The 21,676-nt window shown below is 33.7% G+C and overlaps 1 protein-coding gene across 10 annotated transcripts in view; it reads left to right on the plus strand.

Annotated features, from left to right (window-relative positions):
• The window catches only part of CEP170 (centrosomal protein 170), a 109,768-nt gene that overhangs the window by 33,570 nt on the left and 54,522 nt on the right, over positions 1 to 21,676 (plus strand). For all 10 annotated transcript variants that reach the window (XM_033099391.1, XM_033099392.1, XM_033099390.1 and 7 more), the window contains exons 4-7: positions 5,571 to 5,649; positions 12,665 to 12,723; positions 12,820 to 12,982; positions 14,133 to 14,267. In XM_033099391.1, coding sequence (XP_032955282.1) covers positions 5,571 to 5,649; positions 12,665 to 12,723; positions 12,820 to 12,982; positions 14,133 to 14,267 — 436 coding nt within the window. The remainder of the gene's footprint in view (positions 1 to 5,570; positions 5,650 to 12,664; positions 12,724 to 12,819; positions 12,983 to 14,132; positions 14,268 to 21,676) is intronic.

Raw genomic sequence — 21,676 nt, forward strand, 5'->3', positions numbered from 1 at the left:
CTTTTTTCTGAAGGGAGCAAAGAAAAGGTATTTGGGGATATTAACTTGCTGATGTTGTTAACAAGTTGAATGGATGAAAGTAGAAAGTGATAGGCAAACTAGGTGGAAACTGTTTTAACATGAGGCATATATAAGTAAGCAGTTTTGATTTCCAGCTCCTGTTTGCAAAATTGTTTCCTTCTTTCTCCACACCTACAACCTTTTGTTTTAATCTCTATTCTGGGTGCTTGATTATCAGCCTTGTATTAAATCTACTTTCGCGTTATCTGTGGCTGTGATGCATTATGAGCTCCTAACAGTTCATGTGTCTTTTGCATTTATAAATATATCACAGCGCCTAGCTCAGGGCTCTGCACGGTGCATGAACCCAATAAATCTTTTTTGAATGGAATTAGATTAATTTTCTATATGAGGGACTTTACAGTGAAAACTTTTAATCTACTTCTGCATGTAGAATATGTTAACAATGTTACATCCTGTTTTTAAGCCTAGGAAGTTTCATCTTGACCACAGTGCTGTTCAAAGGTGTCTTTGCATTCTTATCTTGGAAAATTATAAGTGAGAACTACATCACAGTGTACTTTTTAAGAGACTGATCAAATATAAAAATTATTTGGTGTTGGTTGTAAAAGAAATCAGGTGAAATATTAACTTCTAAGTTTCTGTAGGCTGACCTTTCTCATAATTTCATTATGTTAAATAATTTTATGAAATACAATAAAATTCAGAGAGCAAATCTGCATTTTGAACTTGAAATCAGGACGTGGATTTGAATATCAGTCTGTAATTTACCAGTGGTATAACCTGGGACAAATGAATTTCCCTGAACTTCGGTTTCCTCATATGTATTCGTATCAGTTCTCAAAGTTGTATGAAAATTTAATGAGTTGAAGTTTTGAATTTGAAGACTCAATGCAAAATTTATTTACCTTGCTTTAGCTTTAAAATAGTGAAACAATAATTCCCACTTTGTAGTATTGTGAGGATTAAATGTGACAATACATGTGGTATGTGACTATTCCAGAACTTCAAAGCATTACACAAATGATAAATGTACTGTTACCCAAGTAACAGCCTAGAAAATATGCCAGGATTGACTTTGGTAGCCAAAGTCTATGAACTGCCAACTAGCATGCATTTTATTCCTAAGAGAATTTGTAGACTATTGTTCACAGCCTCCTTACTCTTAATATTCACATAATTGTAGAAATTTGTGCATCAGGTTAAAAGTAGTGATTTCAGAAGTAAGGGGACACATGCAGTGGTTATGAGCCCAGCTTGAATTCGTACTAGTGATGTAACCTTAGACAGGTTGCTCCATTTTTCTGTTCCACAATTTTATAATAGAAATAGTAAAATGATAGTCCTCTCAGGTTTTGAAGCTATAAATAAATTAAGTTTAAACGCTTTTAATAATAACAACTCTTCAGTGTTATAGTTGTTATGGTAAGAAAAGCAGTTAAAACAAGGTTAGCACCCTGTAGCCTAGTCAATAAATATACTGTGTGTGTGTGTATATATATATTTTTTAAAGCATTTACCAACTAGACTCAATTTATAAATAACTCTACTTGTGACTTCCACTCCTTCTCCCTTTCACTTTACCCTAAAATATAATCCCAAGGGACCTAGATCTACACTTGATGTTACTGCTACCAGAAATGAGGTCGCTCTGCCTGGGTAAGCTGGAACTGGTTCTGGAGCTCATGTGGTAGTTGGGTAATTTCCGTGCAAGCCCCTTGAGAAGCCTTATTTGCCTTCAGTTCTTCCTGCCTCCTCGCTCCCCTGGAGCATGTGCCCTCTGATAGCACCAGGCCGTCCGTGGTACCACCACCATCCCTCCCAGCTCCGCTGTTTGTTACCAGGCTGCTCCTCAGCTCCCTGAGTTCCAGCCCCAGCTCTGTCCTCCTTTCACACTGGATTTCCTGCCAGCATCAGACCAGAGTGCGCTAGAGAGGGGAAGACATAAAGGAATGGTTCTGAAAGAAAAGGAGACTTGTCACTGGCAGTGTGATTGAAGTGGTGGTGCTCCTGGCCACGCCGCTCACATTTCCACGAGCATTAATATAATATGTGGTGGTTATATGATTTTATCCTATCAATTATATAATTTAGTTGTATGTGAATTAAATAGGTATTTATCTAGTCCGGTTACTTCTGTGCGGTTAGTGGTTTGCATGGAGGAGTGTGGGCAGCTGGCCTGGCTTGGACACCCAAGCTTCTGTGATGTGGCGAGAACATGAGGTTTGTAGCTCAAAGACCTGCATCTGAATCCCAGCAATTCCACTTCTCAACTCAGATCTTGATGGTTACTCACTGTCTGTGCCTCATTGTCCTTATATGTCCTGCCTACCAGCTAGAGGTCTGCTCAAATGGCACTGACAGAAGAAAAAAAATCTATTTTTCTGTCCATATTTAATTTATGAAAATGCTTTGTAATAGCTTTAATTGCTTTCACAATGATTTTTGCATGTGTTGTTCTTTGAAATTTTCTCCTTTTATTACTTTGGACCTTCAGGAGACTATACATATTTTCCTCCAGATGTTTTCACTTGCAGTTTTGTGAGCTAAAACTTTGTGTCTGGCTTATATTTTCTAAGCCTTTTTAGACCGTAGGGAATATTTCGCTCATAAATGCCAGCATGTTAAAAGTATATGTTTCTTGATCTCTGAAAATACCTAGTATATGTTAAACACACAATAGATGCTTAATAATTAGGAGAGTCGAGCAGTTTTGAGCTTTAAAATGAATCTTATAGGTCATCTTCACCATTTTGAGTAAATACGGTGTTTTACGTTGAGATAGTTTTAAATAAAATTGGCTCATAACTGTGACATTCCTCTTGCACAGTGTACATAATTATTTATCTCCTGCTGCCAAACATCAGTGAATTAATATTTTCTTCTATTCTTCTCTTTTCTGTCATTTTCCTCAGCTTTTTTGTTTTGTAATTATACATAGAACATTTTGGTAAATTCAAGATGTAAGTTTTAAAACACTCTGAAATGTTTGCTTTGGAAATGAACCTGAAATTAGTGTTTAGCAATGCCTGAAGCCTTTGAATTTTCTATTAACATTTAGACCTTTCTGTGAAGCGTGTTAAAAGCTTGTAATTTAGGATTACTCATAAATCATGCCAAGGTGTGATCTCGAATTTTAGCAGTATTCTTCTGTCTCCATATTATCTGTGCTTGAAATAAAAATCACAACTTCTTCCAATTTTTTCTGTAGACTTAAAAACTATGTAACCATAATAACATAATCCCCTTATATATTTTACTGTATATCGTTCAGGATCCTTCTAGACTTCCTTACCATGGAGGGACCCTTCCCAAGTGTTATATCCATCTCAAATCTAGTAAAATAGAAGATGAAAAAATGGAATTCAAAAGGAAAGAGTAAAGTAATTTTTAAACTTTCAACTTACCAAAGAAAAATTTGTCGGGTATTTATATGGTATCTGCATTCCGGGCAATTAAGTATAACATTGTTCTGTGTTCTATAAATCTAGCAAATTCTAGGTCTTTAACTTCCAATATATAACAGTCATTATCATTTACCATCTGTCTCTAATGAACCCTTTGTCCGTTTACAAATAGTTTATACAACTAAGCATGAAAGGATAGTGAAAAACAACTTGAAATTTTAATTAAAATTAGTCAAATTCAAATTTTTATTCCATAGTTTCCTGGTTTTGAAAGGTATATAAATACACAAAATATTTCATGTTCATTGAGCACAACTAACTACTCATCAGTTGTCATGCATTCACCTGGAACATTTATATCCATTTTATAAATATCAAATTCAGATTTCAAGTACATCTCTAGCTAGTATCTAGTTTATCATCATTTCTAGTTCTTTTTACTCTTGCATTGTCAAAATGCATTATTTTAAAGACTTTGCCAGCTTAAAATTTTTTTAAGAGATGGCCATCTTCTTCAAAAATTGCGGAACATTTTTTATTTTTAGGTTTATAAACAACAAATCAGTCCACTAATTTTATTTTTACATCACCTCTTTCCTTCTAGTTACCTTCGTATAGATACCTTCCCTGAGCATTTGTCCACTTACGAACTAAATCAAATAAGTGTTGGAGCACAAACATCAATAAAAAGAAAGAATACTGTCAAAATTTCTTTTAAAATAAAATAATGGCTTAGGTTTTTGTTGAAAACAGCACGTGATTCTTCTTATTGAATGGCTAACTGAAAGAACAGTACATGTGTGTATTTTTTGTCATTAGGAACATTCTTCTCTCTTTTGTTAGAGAAAATTCTTACATTCGAGAAAATCCATTTAGGGTTATCTTCATCTGAAAACTCATGGTCTGATATTTTGCTGCTGTCTGTCTTTTTGTATTCATCTTATAATTGTGAAAAATCTTCCTGTCTGTTTTCACCTTGCTTTTATGGATGTTAAATGAAAAATTCTGAATTCTCAGTTGTGCTCTTTGATAGCTGGCAGGGGGAAAAGGACAAAGATAGTATCTCCAGATGTCTTTTATGTTTTCTTGGAAAGATGGTGCAATATTTTGAGTAATGCTGTAAGAAAACTGGAGGTTGGTGCAATAAATGACTTTTTATTTCATGATTGCATCATCCTGCTATGTCTCTGTTTTTTATGACGGTAGCCACTACCCAATGTGGCTATTGAGCGCTTGAAATGTGAATGGTCTAAAAAAAAAGTAAAAAAAAGAATTTAAAATATCTTGTTAATTTTTATATTGACTATTTGTTAAAATAGTACTACTTTGGACATGTAGATTAAATTAAAGGTATATTATTAAACTAATTTTACCACTTTTCTTTTTAGCTTTTTAATGTGCCTACTATAAAACTTAATAGTATACAGGTGGCTTGCAATATATTTCTGTTGGATATTGATATTTTAGGTAATTTGTTATTCTGTTTTATTTTGGTCATTTTTAGCATAGTTAGAAATAATTGATGAGTAATGATGAAATAATTACAGGATGATGAAATAGCAGAATGTTTCAAGATACAAGAAAAATAAGATCACTAAGATCCCATATGTATCTTAGATTCATTCATAAACGGGTCCAAAGGACTCATATGGCAGTTGTAAAATAGAATGTGTTTTACTCATTTTCTTTAAAGTAAATTTTATTTTTGTTATTTTGAAAAATTCTAAGAATAAAAGTAATGAAATATCAATCCTCAGAAATAATTAGAATTGGCCAAAAAAGCTAAAATTGAGTTCAGTACACCCTGATGATCGAGAATTAAGTATTTTACCCTTTACAGTTTGCCAGCTTCCGAGTAGGAGCTTTTCTTGGCATCATTTTTAGGAGCCTAAATTTGTCTGGGCAGCATGGCGGACTTAGAGAACAGCGACCTGGTTCTCTGTGTGTTAGCAGTAATAATAATACAGGGCTGAGTATGAAATCCTTTATCCGCGTGTAAGATGCGTGACACGTGTTATGATACACGAACTGTATACCCACCATGTGATATGTACTTCTCAGTGTCAGTTTTGAGTATTTGCTGGTCTGAAATGTAGTAATTAATACTTTGCATATAACCTAACATCTTTTTTTTTCTTACAGACTTTTGTGAATGATGTAAGGATTCCAGAACAGACTTATATCACTTTGAAACTTGAAGATAAGCTGAGATTTGGATATGATATCCTTATATGATTTTGTGTATTTATTAAATATTCAGAAAATCTTTAGTCTGGTATAAATTAACATTTCTTGAGATATAAAAATTCACAATATAGGCATGCTAGAAGTCTTTGTGCCTTCCCATGCTAAAATACATGTTTAAAAATAATATACATACTTTTTGTTACTATATCTGTTCCTAAAAATAATCCTGGAAAAATTGATGGACAGCTATTTTTCCCTCCTTCTCTCTATATATAGTTTCAGTAGTGGTCTCCCTGCAGTGCTACTGCATATGTAATTTGGGTATCAAAGAATGTACTGAGGAGAGGACAGAAGTGTTTAATATTAGCCCAACCCAGGGATATTTTTGTTGTTGTTGGACGATAATGGCACAGATACCGCCCCAGAGGAATGTACGAATTTAACCCTGCCTCTCCTTCCTTCCTCACTTTTACTCCATTTTATTTATTCCATCTCTGCTGCCTATTTAATTCAAAATTTTTATGCACTTAGTGTGTATTTAAAAATAGGATTCTAAGACCTGAACAGGAACGTGAGTGTGTTCTACTACCTAGGATAGGGTAAAGAATCACTAGTGAAGAGAAGGGATGTGGTTGATTGAAGAAGAATAAAAACATTTCTATTTATACTAAGCAAAAACTTTGTAAAATGGACTTATTTAAATACAGGTATTCTACATTATGCAGGTATTAAAATATAGGTATTCTACATTATGATGCATGTTTTCCTTTAGTTTTAATTTTTTCCATTACTACATTTATCTGGACTTCAGTATTAAGGAATGTATTAAACATATTGGCAACTTCGATGGAGTTTTATCATTCTGCAGAGAACATGTAGTCTCAGCTAAGTAGAGGTGATATTTAAATGTATTAACACTTTAAAATTGTTCTCAGAGCATGACTAGTTTTTATTTTATGTTTAACTTAAACTTTATGAAAAAATAGTTTTGCACATCACTTTACCATTCCAGTTGTAGAGCCAAAGGAACATATGAAAAGTGAAACCGTTAAACGTTAATACTTTTGAGTTATATATTTTAAATCCTTTTTAAAATATGTGCCATAAAATGAAGTGTTAAGGTAAGGGCAAAGGGCTTGAAGCAGGAACGTGTTTGGCTTGTTTGAGGAACAACATGAAAAGTCAGTGTGGCCGAAGCCAGTGAAGAGCAGGATAGACCAGAATATAACTACTTTGTTGTTAGCAAAAATCACTTATCTTTTAAAGGGATTTAAATGATAAGAAAAATGTTTTCTATTTTTATGTCCAGTGTACGCATATTTTAAACCAATGTAGCTACCTTTTCTCATGTTCTTCATTCCTTGTTATAGACTCACATTTTCATCTAGTATCATTTTCTTCTGCCTGAGGGCTTCCTTGAACATTTCTTTCAGTATAGTTGTGCTGGTGATTAATTCTTTCAGCTTTTTATCTGGAAACGTATTTCATCTTAGTTATTGCAAGTTACTACTTTCAGAATTCTAAACAAAAATTCTGGGTGACATTTCATTTTTTTCAGTACTTTAAAGATGTTACTCCCCTGTTTTCACTTGCATTGTTTCCCTTCATCCCTGGTTTTGAGCAATTTGAGTATGAGATTCCTTGGTATAGTTTTCTTCATATGTCTTGTGCTTGGAATTTGTTGGACTTCGTGGATCTATAAGTTTATAGTTCTAATCAAATTTAGAAAAATTTTCAGCCGTTATTTCTGTTAACTATTTTTTTCTGTCCTATTCCCTTTCCCTTCAAGGACTTCAATTAAATGTTTATTAGGATATTTGAAGTCATCTCCCATCTTACTTATGTTCTGTTTAATTTTTTTTTAATTGTGTTCTCTCAGTGTTTCAATTTGAATTGTTGTTATTGCTGTGTCTTCAAGTTTACCAGTTTTTTTTGGTGATATCTAATCTGTATAGTTTTCATCTATAGATGTTCAATTTGGATTTTGTTTTTGATATCTTCCAAATTTCTACATAACTTTCTGAACATAAGAATGCAATAATAATTTAACTTTTGGCATCTTTGTTGACATCAGTGTCAGTTCTGCATCAGTTTCAATAGATTGATTTTTTACAAGCATAGTAATTTTTGGTGGGATGGCAGATATTGTGAATTTTATTTTGATAGGTATTGTATGCATATTTTGTATTTAAATATCATTGAGCTTTGTTTTGAGACACAGGTTACTTGGAAATAGTTTTATCACTTTGGGTCTTGCTTTTAAGATTTGCTAGGCTTCTAAGATTAGTTTGGGTCTAATTATTCCCCACTACACAGGCAAGACCTTTCTCTGTGTTCTACTATAGGGATCAGCAAACTCATTGGCTAATCTAGCCCTCAGCCTTTATTTGTAAATAAAGTTTTATTGGAACACAGTCACATGCACTCATTTACATATTTCTATGGCTGCTTTTGTACTACCACAGCAGAGTTGAGAAGTTGCAACAGATATCATATGGTCTACAAAAAACATCTAATATTTACTGTCTGGCCTGTTACAGAAAAAAAAAAAAAAAAAGGCTGACCTCTACGTTGTCCAGTAACCGATGATTTATGAGGTTTTCCAGCCTGGCTGTTGGGAGCAGACGCTGTTCCAGACCCTGTATGAGCACTGGGCACTATTTTCATACTTTCAGATGGTTCTTGCCACTGCCGTCGGTAGTAGTTTTCTCATATGCATGTGCTGATCAGTACTCAGTTGCATATTTGAGCAAGACCCTCTTAAAACGTCTGGAATTCCCTCTCTGGCAGCTTTCTTTTCTTCAGCACGCAGTCCCATGAACTCTAGTCGCCTTCTTCCAGACTCTCAACCCAGTTTCCTCCAGGCAATCTTCCAGGCTCTGCCTGGCTTACCTCTTCTAGTGTGACCTGGAAGCTCTCTTAAGGTAGTGAACTAGGGTAGTGACTGGACTTAACATTTGTTGCCTGATACTGCTTGTCTTGATAACTATTATTTCATATATTTTGTCCATATTTTTGTTATTTTAAGATGCCTTGGCCCAAAGCAGAAGTCTGATAAGTGGAGTTTGGACATTTTAAATATACACGTTGAATCCAGAGGAGGACAGAAATTTGGGGATTTTTATTTAAAACCTGAGAACAAATGAGATCACCAATTGTGGGAGTGAATATAGATTGGTAAGGTGAAAAACTGGTACATTCCATCATTAAGAAGAGGGAGAGATGAGGGACTAGTATAAAAGACTAAGAAAGAACCATTAGTGAGCTGGGAGGAAGGAAAATCAGAGTTTGGTATGGTTTCTGTACTTAGTTAAAAATGATTTATTAAACATCACTTAAGTACTTTAATTCTCAAGATTTCCCCCTCCTCACCGTCCCAGTCATATGAGTTATTGTAAAATGTTATTATATATAATTACATATACAAAAATGGAATTCTCTTTTCCCAAGGTTGTCTGCTCCTGCCATAATGGCCCACAAAATAATTAGGTTAATCATATTAGAAACAAGGTAAAAATCGTTTTTATAGCTTCTAAGATCATGATTTATCTATACTCGGAATACTGTATGTTGCATTATTTGTATGGCAGTCCAGATAGTGGCTGCTAAAATGATGAAGAGGGGGATAAACATATTAAAAAATTGCTCTTCATTCAGAGAAGTTAAGATTTTTTCTGATTCGTGGTTTATATCCACAAAAAATCACACTTTTTCAATTTTCTTAAAAATAGAGGACATTTCTCAGAGCTTGAAAGAACTAAATTTAAGAGATTGAGATGAGCCATTAGGTTAAAAAACAAAGTCAGAGAAGAAAAGTTACAATCAGTTGTTGAAACACTATGTTCCTATAGAATAGGGTCTTCTATAACTTGGACAAGGTATTCATCTGCTAAAATAAAACATATTTTTTGGAATATACAGACAAAATTAATAGACTAAAACTTTGTGAAAGGTTTTCTACCATAACTTTTTAAAAACCTTTGGCACCTCCTAGGATCTGCCTTCTTAGTACAGCATGGAACCTGTGTAGCATAATTGTATATTTCATTATCAAATGAGTCAAATAAACGAAGTTTCCCATACTCCTAAGGAGATTCAAAAAGAAAAGTTCTGGGCTAACTTTAGGGAGAATTATTAAAGATGACCTTCTTGTGTATCTATTTTTAAATCACACATAAAATATATATATTTAGAAAAAACGCTTCCCGTTTTTTCATTTTATAAAATAATTGCATTCAAATATTCTCATTTATCTGACATCAGTGTCTTCAACATTATGAGAATTACACTTTTTAGTGATATATTCTAGTATTTTAGAGAATGTTATATTAATACCCATCTAAATTGTTTGAGGATACAGCACTTTCTGAAACCTTATAACACTGGAAATCTTGTCCCAAGTAACAAAAGCTCGTTATGTAATATTTGAGAAATTTTTAAAATTTCCCCTATTCTGTGATTGGTATTTCTTCAGTGAAACAAATTAATTAATTTTACAAATAATTTTTGAAAGATGTGCTCACAATGATATCTGAAAACATATTTTAAAGCCAGAACCCTAGGAGTAACTAAAACTGTTTAAAATTTTGTTCTCTTTTTAACCTTAATTGTCATTAAGATAAAAGATGGTATCTTAGAACACATTTCTAGTTTGCAGATGTTTCCATGATCCCACGTTTAGATAAACATTTCCTGAATAAATTGAGCATCAGGATGACTTAGAATAACAATCATAGTCTTACGTAAAGAAATGGGGACATAACCTATAAATATTATGATTTTTAATAAACAAGAATTTAAACTTTTTGTAATTTATTTTTTTGGAATTTTTGTTACTAGTTTCAGGTATACAAAACAGCATAGTGATTAGACCTTTATACCCCTCACAAAGTGACAACCCCAACAAGTCTAGCTATTATTATAAAATACCATTGACTATATTCGCTATCTTGTACATGCCATGACTATATTTTTTAATTATAGTTGACATTAATTATAATTGACATTCAATATTATATTAGTTTCAGTTGTACAGCAAGTGTAGTGGGTAGGCATGTATATAATTTATGAAGTGATCACCCTGTAAGTTTGGTACCCATCCGAAACTGTACATAGTTTTTACAATATTATGGACTGTATTTCCCATACTGTATTACACATCCCTGTGACTATTGTGTAATTACCAATTTGTACTTCCTAATGTCTTCACCTTTCTAACCCATCCCTCCCTTCTAGCAACTATCAGTTTGTTCTCAGGATCTACGAGTCTATTTCCGTTTTGTTTGTTCATTTATTCTATTCTTTAGATTCCACATATGAGTGGGATCATATGGTATCTATCTTTCTCACTCTGACTTATTTCACTTAACATAATATCGTCTATAATTGACATATGACTATAGTTAACAACACTGTATTGTGTGTTTTGTATCTTACTGACATCATGCGTAATTGTGCCTTAGTTTGACATTTTACTTAATTAGCAAGTTAAAAACAGTCACTTAGGTTTGAACCACCAGGAAGATGGTAGGTAAGCTGGGGGTAAAAGCTGGAACTAGGACAATCATAGTCATACCCGAGTGCTCAGGTAAATTCATGACCTAAACAAGAGGATTCTTGATTCTTCAGTCGCGCACCCAGAAACCGTTTTTATAGGTAAAGTGTTGAAACCTAAGATGTATGGCCAGTCTCAAGTTTCCCCTGGAAATCATCACCAGATAATCCTCACAGCAGGCTAAAATGTGTGTTTCCCACTGAAAAAAATAGAAATGGCTTTCATTTTTTTAAAGATGCTGTGTTTCCCATTGAAAATGTCAGAATGCTATGAACCTTCTCCAGCTGTTAACGAGTTTCTTGGGTTTCTTGGGGATAGACAAAATTACTAGACTTTTATTTTTCAGTGAATACATTTAGTTGTGAAGTATACACTTCTATATATACCAGCAAATATTTACCAGCATATGTACATTAAAAAAAGGAAAGTTTTAATATTTCATATGGTAGGAAGCCATACGAAGTGACGGAAGCCACGGACTACAGTCAGTTGTCATCTTTGGGTTTTGTCCCTCCAGTCCAAATGTTCCTCAACTATGGAATAGGAGGCCAGGGTAATGGAATTGAAAAGGACAGTCCCCAAAGCTCTTTAAAGTTCTTTAAAAATCTGAATTTTTATTATTTTAATGAGTAGAAATATAGGTTAAATACTTGTTAACAAGTGTACTGCTCCTATTTTCCCCCAAGTAGTCGTGGTAATTATAGCTTTCTAACCTTGAAGTCACGAGTGCTCTGAATTGGTAAAGAATGGAATTCAATACATGGTTATAAAAGTCCTTTCATTACAGGGTTAAGTAATGATGGGAAATGTGACCTCGACTGTTTAGTGAAAGATGTTTTTAATATACAGAGGCATTGTTCTTTTGGGCATAATAATGAAAGCATTCATTATATCTAGTACTTGGTTCTAATCCGTATAGAATCAGTTGTTTGACAATGTAATCTGACCCTGATTGCAATTCCTTAGGAAGAGGGGTGGTTGTGGTTGCTGTAAGGACCGTAATTATAGCATTTCTTTTGCATTTTCGAAATGAACTTTATTTTTATCGATGCCTGTGGAGTCTTGAGTCATTGAATTACTTCAGAATTAACAGTTGGGGAATCACTGATGAGATACTTCCTTTTACATTTTGTGGTTAGCTATCAATATAATTTGATCCAGGTGTTTTTCTTTTCTTTGCAATCATATTGTTACTGAGAACTGAAAATGTCTTTTTGTGCTGTGATTAATTATCCAGTTATATTTTCTTTAGTATTTAAAAATGAACACAGCCCATGACAATATTCATAACCAAGAGGTTACCCGGAGCTAAGCTGGAAAAAAACAATGAAAATTTTATATTTTTGAGCATACTATTTAACATTTAACTCTTAGGGAAATAGATCTTTGCTGTAAGTACCTGTTTAAAAATATGACAGTGTTTAAATTTGTCTTTGATTATTTTAAGCTTGATTATCAGAATTTTGAAAGTGTATTCTTCCTTAGCCCCGTTTACATACAAATCTTTTCACTGTAGTACGAGGAGAAATGAGGGTCCCTGAAGAAGCTCTAAAGGTAAAAAGTGTTTTCCTTATTTCTTTTGTAAACCTACCGTTTACTAGGGTTTATTTCACTCATGGATGTTTCACTTGGATTGTAAATGTTTTATAGCATGAGAAGTTTACCATTCAGCTTCAGTTGTCCCAGAAGTCTTCAGAACCAGAATTACCAAAATCTGCATGTGCCAAAAGCATAGATTCCAAGGTTGCAGATACGGCAACAGAAGTACAGCACAAAGCTACAGAAGCACTAAAATCTGAGGAAAAAGCCATGGGTAAGTTACCCTCTTTGAAAATACCATGTTTATACTTGATTATGTAGAAATGTCATGCTTTGTTCTAAAAAACTCAGCCAGGTCCATAAAAAAAAAATAATAATGATGACATTTCACAGTGGGTTTTAAAGCAGCCAGTGCTTTCACTAGAAAGCGTTACAAAACACATTGTGTGACATTGGTATGTAGGTGCGTTTAATATCTTTAAATATTTGAACGTAGTAAATGTAAGTTACCTTACAGTATTTTTATTATTTCATGTTTGTTTGCTTTTTCTTCTGAATTATAAATACTGAAATGAATTAACAAGAAATATCCAATGATGCTACATTATCATAATTATCATTTATCATGTTCCAGGAACTGTAAGAAATGCTTTATATAAAAATCCCTTTCATGCGAAAGCAATTTTTTAAATTTGATAAACATTACCAAATTTGTTCAGATGCAAATCTGTTAATCCTGTTAAGTTAGTTTAAATTTAGTTACTGTACAGTGCCCTACAGCTTAAAAAAAAAAAACCAAAAAACGCTTTTTAAGGATTACTTATACCAAAATTCACTTGAGTTTTACTTTTTATATTTATACTTAATGAGTCATTTCTATAAACCAAAGACTGATTATACTTTAATAAAAAGCTATCGGGCTATCGCAGTTTGCATACCATGTTTCCCCCAAAATAAGACCTAGCCGGACAATCAGCTCTAATGCATCTTTTGGAGCAAAAATTAATGTAAGACCCAGTCTTATTTTACTATAATATAAGACCACATATAATATAATATAATATAATATAATATAATATAATATAATATAATATAATATGTTACCAGCTATAATATAATATAATAACGGGTCTTATATTAATTTTTGCTCCAAAAGACACATTAGAGCTGATTGTCCGGCTAGGTCTTATTTTCAGGGAAACATGGTACTAGCCAGTGCAAAGTTTCATTTATTCAATCATGTCCAACATTGAATAAGGTCTTACACAAATAGTAAGTTGTTCAACTTACAGTACTGTTCAGCTATCTAGACTATACTTTGTTTTTCATTAAATAAATCAACCAGGTAATTTTAGCATTCTGCAAAAGCATATTCTTTTTTCTGTTTCATATGCTTTAGACAGATTTTTCCCACCTCTTTCCAGATACTTCTGCTATGCCCCGTGGTACGCCATTGTATGGACAGCCGTCGTGGTGGGGGGATGGTGAACTGGATGAACAAAGAGCTTTCAAGTCAAATGGCAAATCAGAAGAAAAAAGTCACGAAACTGGAACATCAGGTAAAAAAATCTTAGACTGTGGATTTGGGCATATTTGGGGAAGAATTTATTATCTAAGTTAAAAAAAAAATCTGTGTACTCTGAAAAGAGATCTATTACTCTTTAATTTGATATAAAATATTTGATTAATATTTTAATGATATTGCCGTTTTAATTTGAATTTATTTATTCTGAATGATTCTCACATAAATTATTTATTCCAATATCTTTGAAAATCACTTTTGTTTAAAATGTTTTTTCCAGCTGATTTATAAGATTGTTAAAACTTGGGAAAATATTAATAATAGGACATTTTAAAATAATTATTAAAATGTTTCAATTAGACCAAAATAGTAGGTGCAGACTAATTTTGTGTGTTTTCATTAGATTGACAAGTATATCGTCATATTTTTAAATGAACGATTTATATTATGTTTAGAAACATGATATGAAATTAAAAGTTCTTTAAAACTTCAGTGCGTCCAATTTATGGGGATATGGTAGCAATCAGGTTAGCCGACCAAGTTCAGCAGCCAGAAAGAAGAAATAGTTCCGGGTCACATTCTAGGATTAAAAATAGTAGGTACAAACTAATTTTGTGTGTTTTCATTGGATTGACAAACATATAGTCATATTTTTAAATGAATGATTTATATTATGTTTAGAAACATGATACGAAATTAAAACTTCTTTAAAACCTCAGTGTATCCAGTTGGTGGGGATATGGTAGCAATAAGATTAGCTGAGTTCAGCCGCCAGAAAGAAGAAATAGTTCCAGGTCACGTTCTTAGATTAATAGTCGAGGAACATATTCTTCTGTTTCTGGGAGGGTATATTAGTGAGCTAAGTGTCTAGAATTCAGAAAATCAGGGTTTCTAGGAAATAAGTGGAGGTATAAACTCGTCTATTACATAAGGACTTGGCAAAGACATCAATGCCGAAGATGGAGCAGCCAGTTTCTGTGATAACAGCAGATAAGGATCCAGAACTGAAGGAATTAAATACAGGCACCAGGGAGCTGGATGGAAAACCAAGTCTGACTCTGAGTCAGACTTCTCAATTTTCTACCTTTGATCCTAGATCTACAAGATAAATACAACATTTTTCTTAGCTGGAGAATTAAGAACACTGGTTCTTTAAATGTGCTTTAATTTTACCAGGATACATTTCTCAGAAAGTTGGCTTTATCAGCTTTATTTTTCAGTGCCCCAAACGGAAGTTGTCAACTTTGCAAATAAATTCCCATCACAGCTTCCTTGTTTTTAAGCTGAGCACTGTTTTCTTCATGTCCGAGCTCAGAAACTTAGTGAGCATATCCTCAGATGCAAATCAGAGAAATGCTTCCTGAGACAAAACAGGAGGGACATTTCCTGGCTTAAATCACTGAGCCTCTTCAGGACAGGTTAATGCAGTTTTCAGCAGTGGCACCAGCTAGCTAGTCTCTGTCTCTCAGCCCTTCTATCCACAGTGGCTGTATACTGGGGAGTTTCCCCTCAGACTCATACACTGCCTGCCAGCAGCAGTCCAGGATATACTACTTTGGGATATATACTACTTTGATCACAGCAGGCAGAAAATAACAAAGGCGGCTTCTAGAAGTCCCCTCACAATTGGAAGAAGAACTTTCCACAAAGTTTCAACACATCTCTTATCTCATTGGCCTCTCACAGATTCAGGAGTAGGTCACCTGCTTATTACTGAACCAATCCTTTAGCAAGGGTTATGAGATTATCCTTAAACCAGCCTTGCTCACCCTGAAGCTGAGTGTGGGGTTAATTTTCCCCAAAGGCTCATGAGCTGTGTCAGGAAACAGTGGGTACCTGGGAATGTTGGAGTTCCTTTAGGAGAGAGGAACAAGCAATGGAGATTGGAAGGCAATCAAGGATGTCTACTTTATTTGAAGTCTTTGTATCCCACCTTCCCCTCATCTGTCTAATATGTTACTACTTCTGTTGCCTTTTTTTTTCCATTGAGTCATAATTGACCTTCCTACCTCCAGTTTCAACCCTCCTGCAGTTCATTTTGCACAATAAATGTAAGCTGTTTATTTTCTTTCTTTCATGAAACTACAATAGCTGTCTTTTTCCTGGCAAATAGATTTTGTGTCAAAGTTCTCTCTAATTTTGTCCCACTTTCCTTAGAGAACCTTGTTATACTGCCAGTTGTTTTTGGTGCTCTCTCCCAATGCATTCCCACATAAATTATACTAATTCCTGTCTGCTTTTCTCCCACAGACAAATTTACACATACATCAGATGATAAAAAATTCTAAATGATGTATCTGCGTATATGTATTCTAATACGTAACACTCTTGGTTCAGTATTTGGTGTATATGTCTTCTCATCTAAACCTAATTCCTTATTTCAACGATCAAATATTATTACTGTGCAATAGAGCTACCTAGAAGAGAGACAGAGAGAGAGAGAGACAGAGAGAGAGAGAGAGAGAGAGAGAGAGAGAGAGAGAGAGAATGTACTAATTATTAGGTGGTTAAGAGAAAACACAGCAGAATGTAGCAGCAGTATTGCCAAATTCTGAAAATAATTGTGATAGTGATTTTATCTGGTCACTAAAAATCAATTCCTCTCTGCTCACACACAAAACAACTTTTGAAATCTAAAGTACATAACTCCTAGAATACAATGAAGTATATGTGTAATTTCTGTACTGGAGACAGAACCGTGATAGATTCATAATAGCTAATACTTCAGTGGTGCTTACTTTATCCAGACACTTTCTAAGTATCCTGCATATGTTTAATCACTTAATTCTCAGAGGTGGTTGTTATTTTCCTCATTTTATAGATAAGGAAACTGAGGTGCAGTGATGTGAATTTACTTACCGTGGTCACCCAGCTAGCAAATGGTGTAGCTAGGATTTGAATTCAGGCAGCTTGGCTCTTAACCATAATCAGTTCACATTTCAGCAACCATTACACACACACAATCACTACAAAAAGATATACTTTGTAGAGTACAAAGGTTTAAAGAAACACTCTAAGAACAAATTGGCATGAAAAATTGATCCCTCATAACTCAGCATAATAAAATAAATCTCAAACTGTGAAGCATTCAGCAGTAATCTTATCTATGTGAATGAAACTAAATTCTTAAATGATTACCAGCTTATATGGCCTGTCTTGCTGAGTGTCATGCCTGGGAGATGACAAAACTTATCTCATAATCTTGGGATTGTTTTTGAGTAAGAAGGAGTTAAGTGATTTACATCTTGCGTTAAATCACTTAAAGCATATTGTCAGATCCAGCTGATGAAGAGACTTACAAGAGTCTCGTTTGCTTTCTTATATTAGTAGTATACTATTGTTTCAGATTTATTGTTTGTAGTTTTATTTTTTGGTTGTTTCTTAAATTTTTTTTATCAATTACAGTTGACATACAATATTATATTAGTTTCAGGTGTACAACATAGTGATTAGACATTCATATAACATATGAACTAACTGATCACCCCAATAAATCTAGTACCTATCTGACATCATACAAAGTTATTATTGTATTATTGGCTGTATTCCTTATGTTGTACTTTATATCCCCATTACTGTTTTGCAACTACCAATTTGTAATTCTGAATCCCTCTACTGTTCATTCACCCCCAGCCACCGTACCCATCTGGCAACCGTCAAAATGTTCTCTGTATTTATGAGTTTGTTTGTTTTGTTTATTTTGTTCTTTAGATTCCACATATAAGCAAAATCATACAGTATTTGTCTTTCTCTGTCTGACTTACTCCACTCAGCACCATAACCTCTAGATCCATCCATGTTGTTGCAGATGGCAAGATTTCATTACTTTTTATATTTTATGGCTGAGTAATACTGCATTGTATATAAGTACCATCTCTTTTTTTATCCATTGATCCATTAATGGACACCAGGTGATCTCCATTATCTTGGCCATTGTAAACAATGCTGCCATGAACATATGGGTGCACGTGTCCCTTCAAAAAAATGTTTTGGGTTTCCTCGGATAAATACCCAGAAGTGGGATTCCTGAGTCCTTCGCTTGTATTGCCATTGTTTTAAAGTCTATTTTGTGTGGTATAAATATTGCTGCTTTTTGTTTATTTGTTTCCATTTTCATGAAATAGTTCTTCCATCCCCTTACTTTGTTTGTGTCTTTCGATCTGAGGTGAGTCTCTTGTAGGCAGCATATGTAAGGTTCTTGTTTTCTTTTCCATTCAGCCCTCCTGTGTCTTTTTGGAGCATTTAATCCATTTACAATGAAAGTAATTGTTGGTAGAGATGTAATTATTGCCATTTTATTATTCATATTTTTTATCTTTTTTGCTTCTTTAAAGAAGTCCCTTTAACATTTCTTGTAGTACTGTTTTGGTGGTAATGAACTCCTTTAGCTTTTTCTTGTCTGGGAAGCTCTTTACGTGTCTCTCAATTCTAAATGACAGCCTTGCTGGGTAGAGGAATCTTGGTTGTAGGTCATTGCTTTTCATCACTTTGAATATTTCCTGCTAATCCTTTCTTGCCTGCAAAGTTTCTGTTGAGAAATTAGCTGACAGTCTTATGGGAGCTCTCTTGTAGGTAATGAACTGCTTTTTACTTGCTGGTTTATTTTGTTTTTACTTTTAAGATTCTCTCTTTGTCTTTATTCTTTGCCATTTAAATTATGATGTGTCTTATTGTGGGCCTCTAGGGTTCATCTTGTTTGGGATTCTGCACTTCCTGGGTTTGTATGACTGTTTCCTTTGCCAGGTTAGGGAAGTTTTTCATCATTATTTCTTCAAATAGCATGTCAATTCCTTTACTCACTCTTCTCCGTCTGATACCCCTGTAATGCAAATGTTGGTGTGCTTCATGTCCCAGCGGCCCCTTAAAGTATTCTCATTTTTTTGGAATCTTTTTTCTTCTTATTGTTCTGATTGGATGTTTTCTGCTACCTTGTGTTCCAAATTGCTGATTTGATCCTTTGCTTCATCTAATCTGCTGTTGATTACATTTATTGTATTTTTCATTTCAGATATTGTATTCTTTATTTCTGACTGTTTCTTTTTTATGTTTTCTACCTCCATTTTTATGTTACCTATCTCTTTGTTGAAGTTCTCATGGAGATGATTGAGCATCGTTATAACTAGTGTTTTGAACTCTGCATCTGGTAGATTGTCCCCATTTTGTTTAGTTCTCTTTTTGGAGCTTTGTTCTGGCTTTCATAGGAACATGTTTATTTCTCTCCTCATTTTGGCTGCCTTTTTGTGTTTGTTTCTTACTAAATGTTCACAACAATCTTATGGATAGATATAACTATTTCTCCATTTTACTATGAGGAAGATGTGATTGAAAGACTATTAGAGATAGGATTTATCTGATTTCAAATCCTATCCCTTCTTTCCACTAAATCAGGTTGCCTGGTTATAACCATCTGGCCATAACATGATGCGTTTCCACTCTATTATGCTACTTGACATTGTTAGATAACCAATTTCTGGATAAAATAAGTGTTGACTTGCATAGGTCTCAGGTTTCTAGTCCTTGGAGTAAAGATGATTTTGCAGTAGGACTAAGGGAATGATACCCTTAAACACAATGGTGTGCAGTTCTTGATCTCTTCAGTTTTAATGTGTTATAATGTGAAAACATGTTGAAAGTATGTTAATATTAACTAGGAACTTTTCATTCATAATGGAGGAAAAGATTTCTTCGAATGCTGAGTGACAAGTGGATGATAAATCATATAACCCTGAACCAGCTTTTTGTGGTTTTTGCTTCATAGTTCAGCCACATCATTTTATATGGGTATCCAGGTGGTGCTAGTAAAAAACTGCCATCCCTTGTTCCTAGCATTACTCTGTTATCTGAAGGATGAGCAAAGCAAACTTAATGAATGAATGAATATATGTGTATATATGTTGGTTGGATAGGTTTATAAACTAGTTGTACTATATGGAATTGATCAAGTACAGTACATTGTACATAAATCAATGTATAAAAATAACATTTATGAATGAGTTTATTAATATATGGGGAGTGGTTAATGCATTTTACTCTTACGGAAGTTTTGAGTGACAGGCCTTCAGAGTAAACACTCGAAGTCTAATAGGACATTTTATTATTAAGAAAAAAATAATTCGTGCAGCATTGGTTCTTTAGTGTGAGCATAGCTGCCTTTTAAGAAAAAGATAAATTAACTCTTTAATAAAGAAATTTTTAAAGCATGACTTTACATTATTAAGAGTCATATAACGTCTTGTTTCAAATAGCATGTAAAATTTTTGCTTTGATAATGTAGAGTTTTTGTTGATACACTTTTTTTTTCATTTTCAGTAGCGAGAAAAGCTAAGTAGATTTTGAAAAGGATCATTTTTACATCAAAAATTGTTTGTTAGATATTATTGTTTACCTTGTATATAGATTTGTTTTTGCTTTTTTTGTTTGAATTCGAGTTTGATGTCTTCTGTACCCTATCCCACACATTTGAGTACAGAAACATTGCTGTCCCAATCTTACATAACCTAAAAGCAAACACTTTTATGATTGTTTCATATTCAGAGTACTGCCCAAAAGTCAGGTACAGCGCCCGAAGAATTCCGTCAAAATTTAATATTCAAAAGATGTTTCAGAAGACTAGTACTTCGCTTAATTGGAAAATGATTAGAAACAACCTTGTATCCCTCTATTGTCCTTTCTCCCTAATAAATGATCGGGAAATGGTTTTGCTATGAATATATTTTTAAAAGGAATGCTTTTTTGAGCTTTAGGGAAATATTTTTTATTTGAACTCACTCTTTACCATCTTGATAATGACATGGTTCTTTTGCTTCCTGAAAAACAGGGCTGTTTTATATATACACATTTTTGCATTTGCACTTCTAATAACATTTAAAGGAAAACATTTCAATTATTTTTATTTCTATACTTTTACATATTTTATGTATAAATTGTTTCTTTTTAGACCTTTATATTTGTTTCTGGGGCAGCAGAAGAGTAATGATAGTGTTTCAGAAGTGCTTGCTTCTTCTACCAACTTTTATTGTTGATCTGAGATTTATAATTCTGCTGTCCTCCAAGGGTTTTTAACACTTGTGCATATTTTGCTGTATAGAAATGTACATGACTTATCTTCTGGAATTAATGGCTGGCAACTAAATTTTCTATTTTTACCTTATTTCTTTCACACTGCTCCTTATATGGCAATGCTTCAAGCAAACCACATGTTTTGTCTTGAACATTCTTTTATTCTGTGTAAAATGCATCTATCTTCTTGCAAGGATCATACTTCAGTAATATTTTTTTGGTCATTCTAAAAGTAATGGTTCTGAAGGCGTTGGTGAAGAGTGGTAAGTGGAATCATTACTTCTAGAACATTGCTTACATACTGACTTCATGTTTATTTCCTCACTGGAGCACCTATTCTCCTTTGGAACTCTACTTGTGTTCAGATGTTTCAGATATTTCATCCTC

This window comes from Rhinolophus ferrumequinum, chromosome 27 (genome assembly GCF_004115265.2).
Source record: "Rhinolophus ferrumequinum isolate MPI-CBG mRhiFer1 chromosome 27, mRhiFer1_v1.p, whole genome shotgun sequence".
Classification (NCBI taxonomy): domain Eukaryota; kingdom Metazoa; phylum Chordata; class Mammalia; order Chiroptera; family Rhinolophidae; genus Rhinolophus; species Rhinolophus ferrumequinum.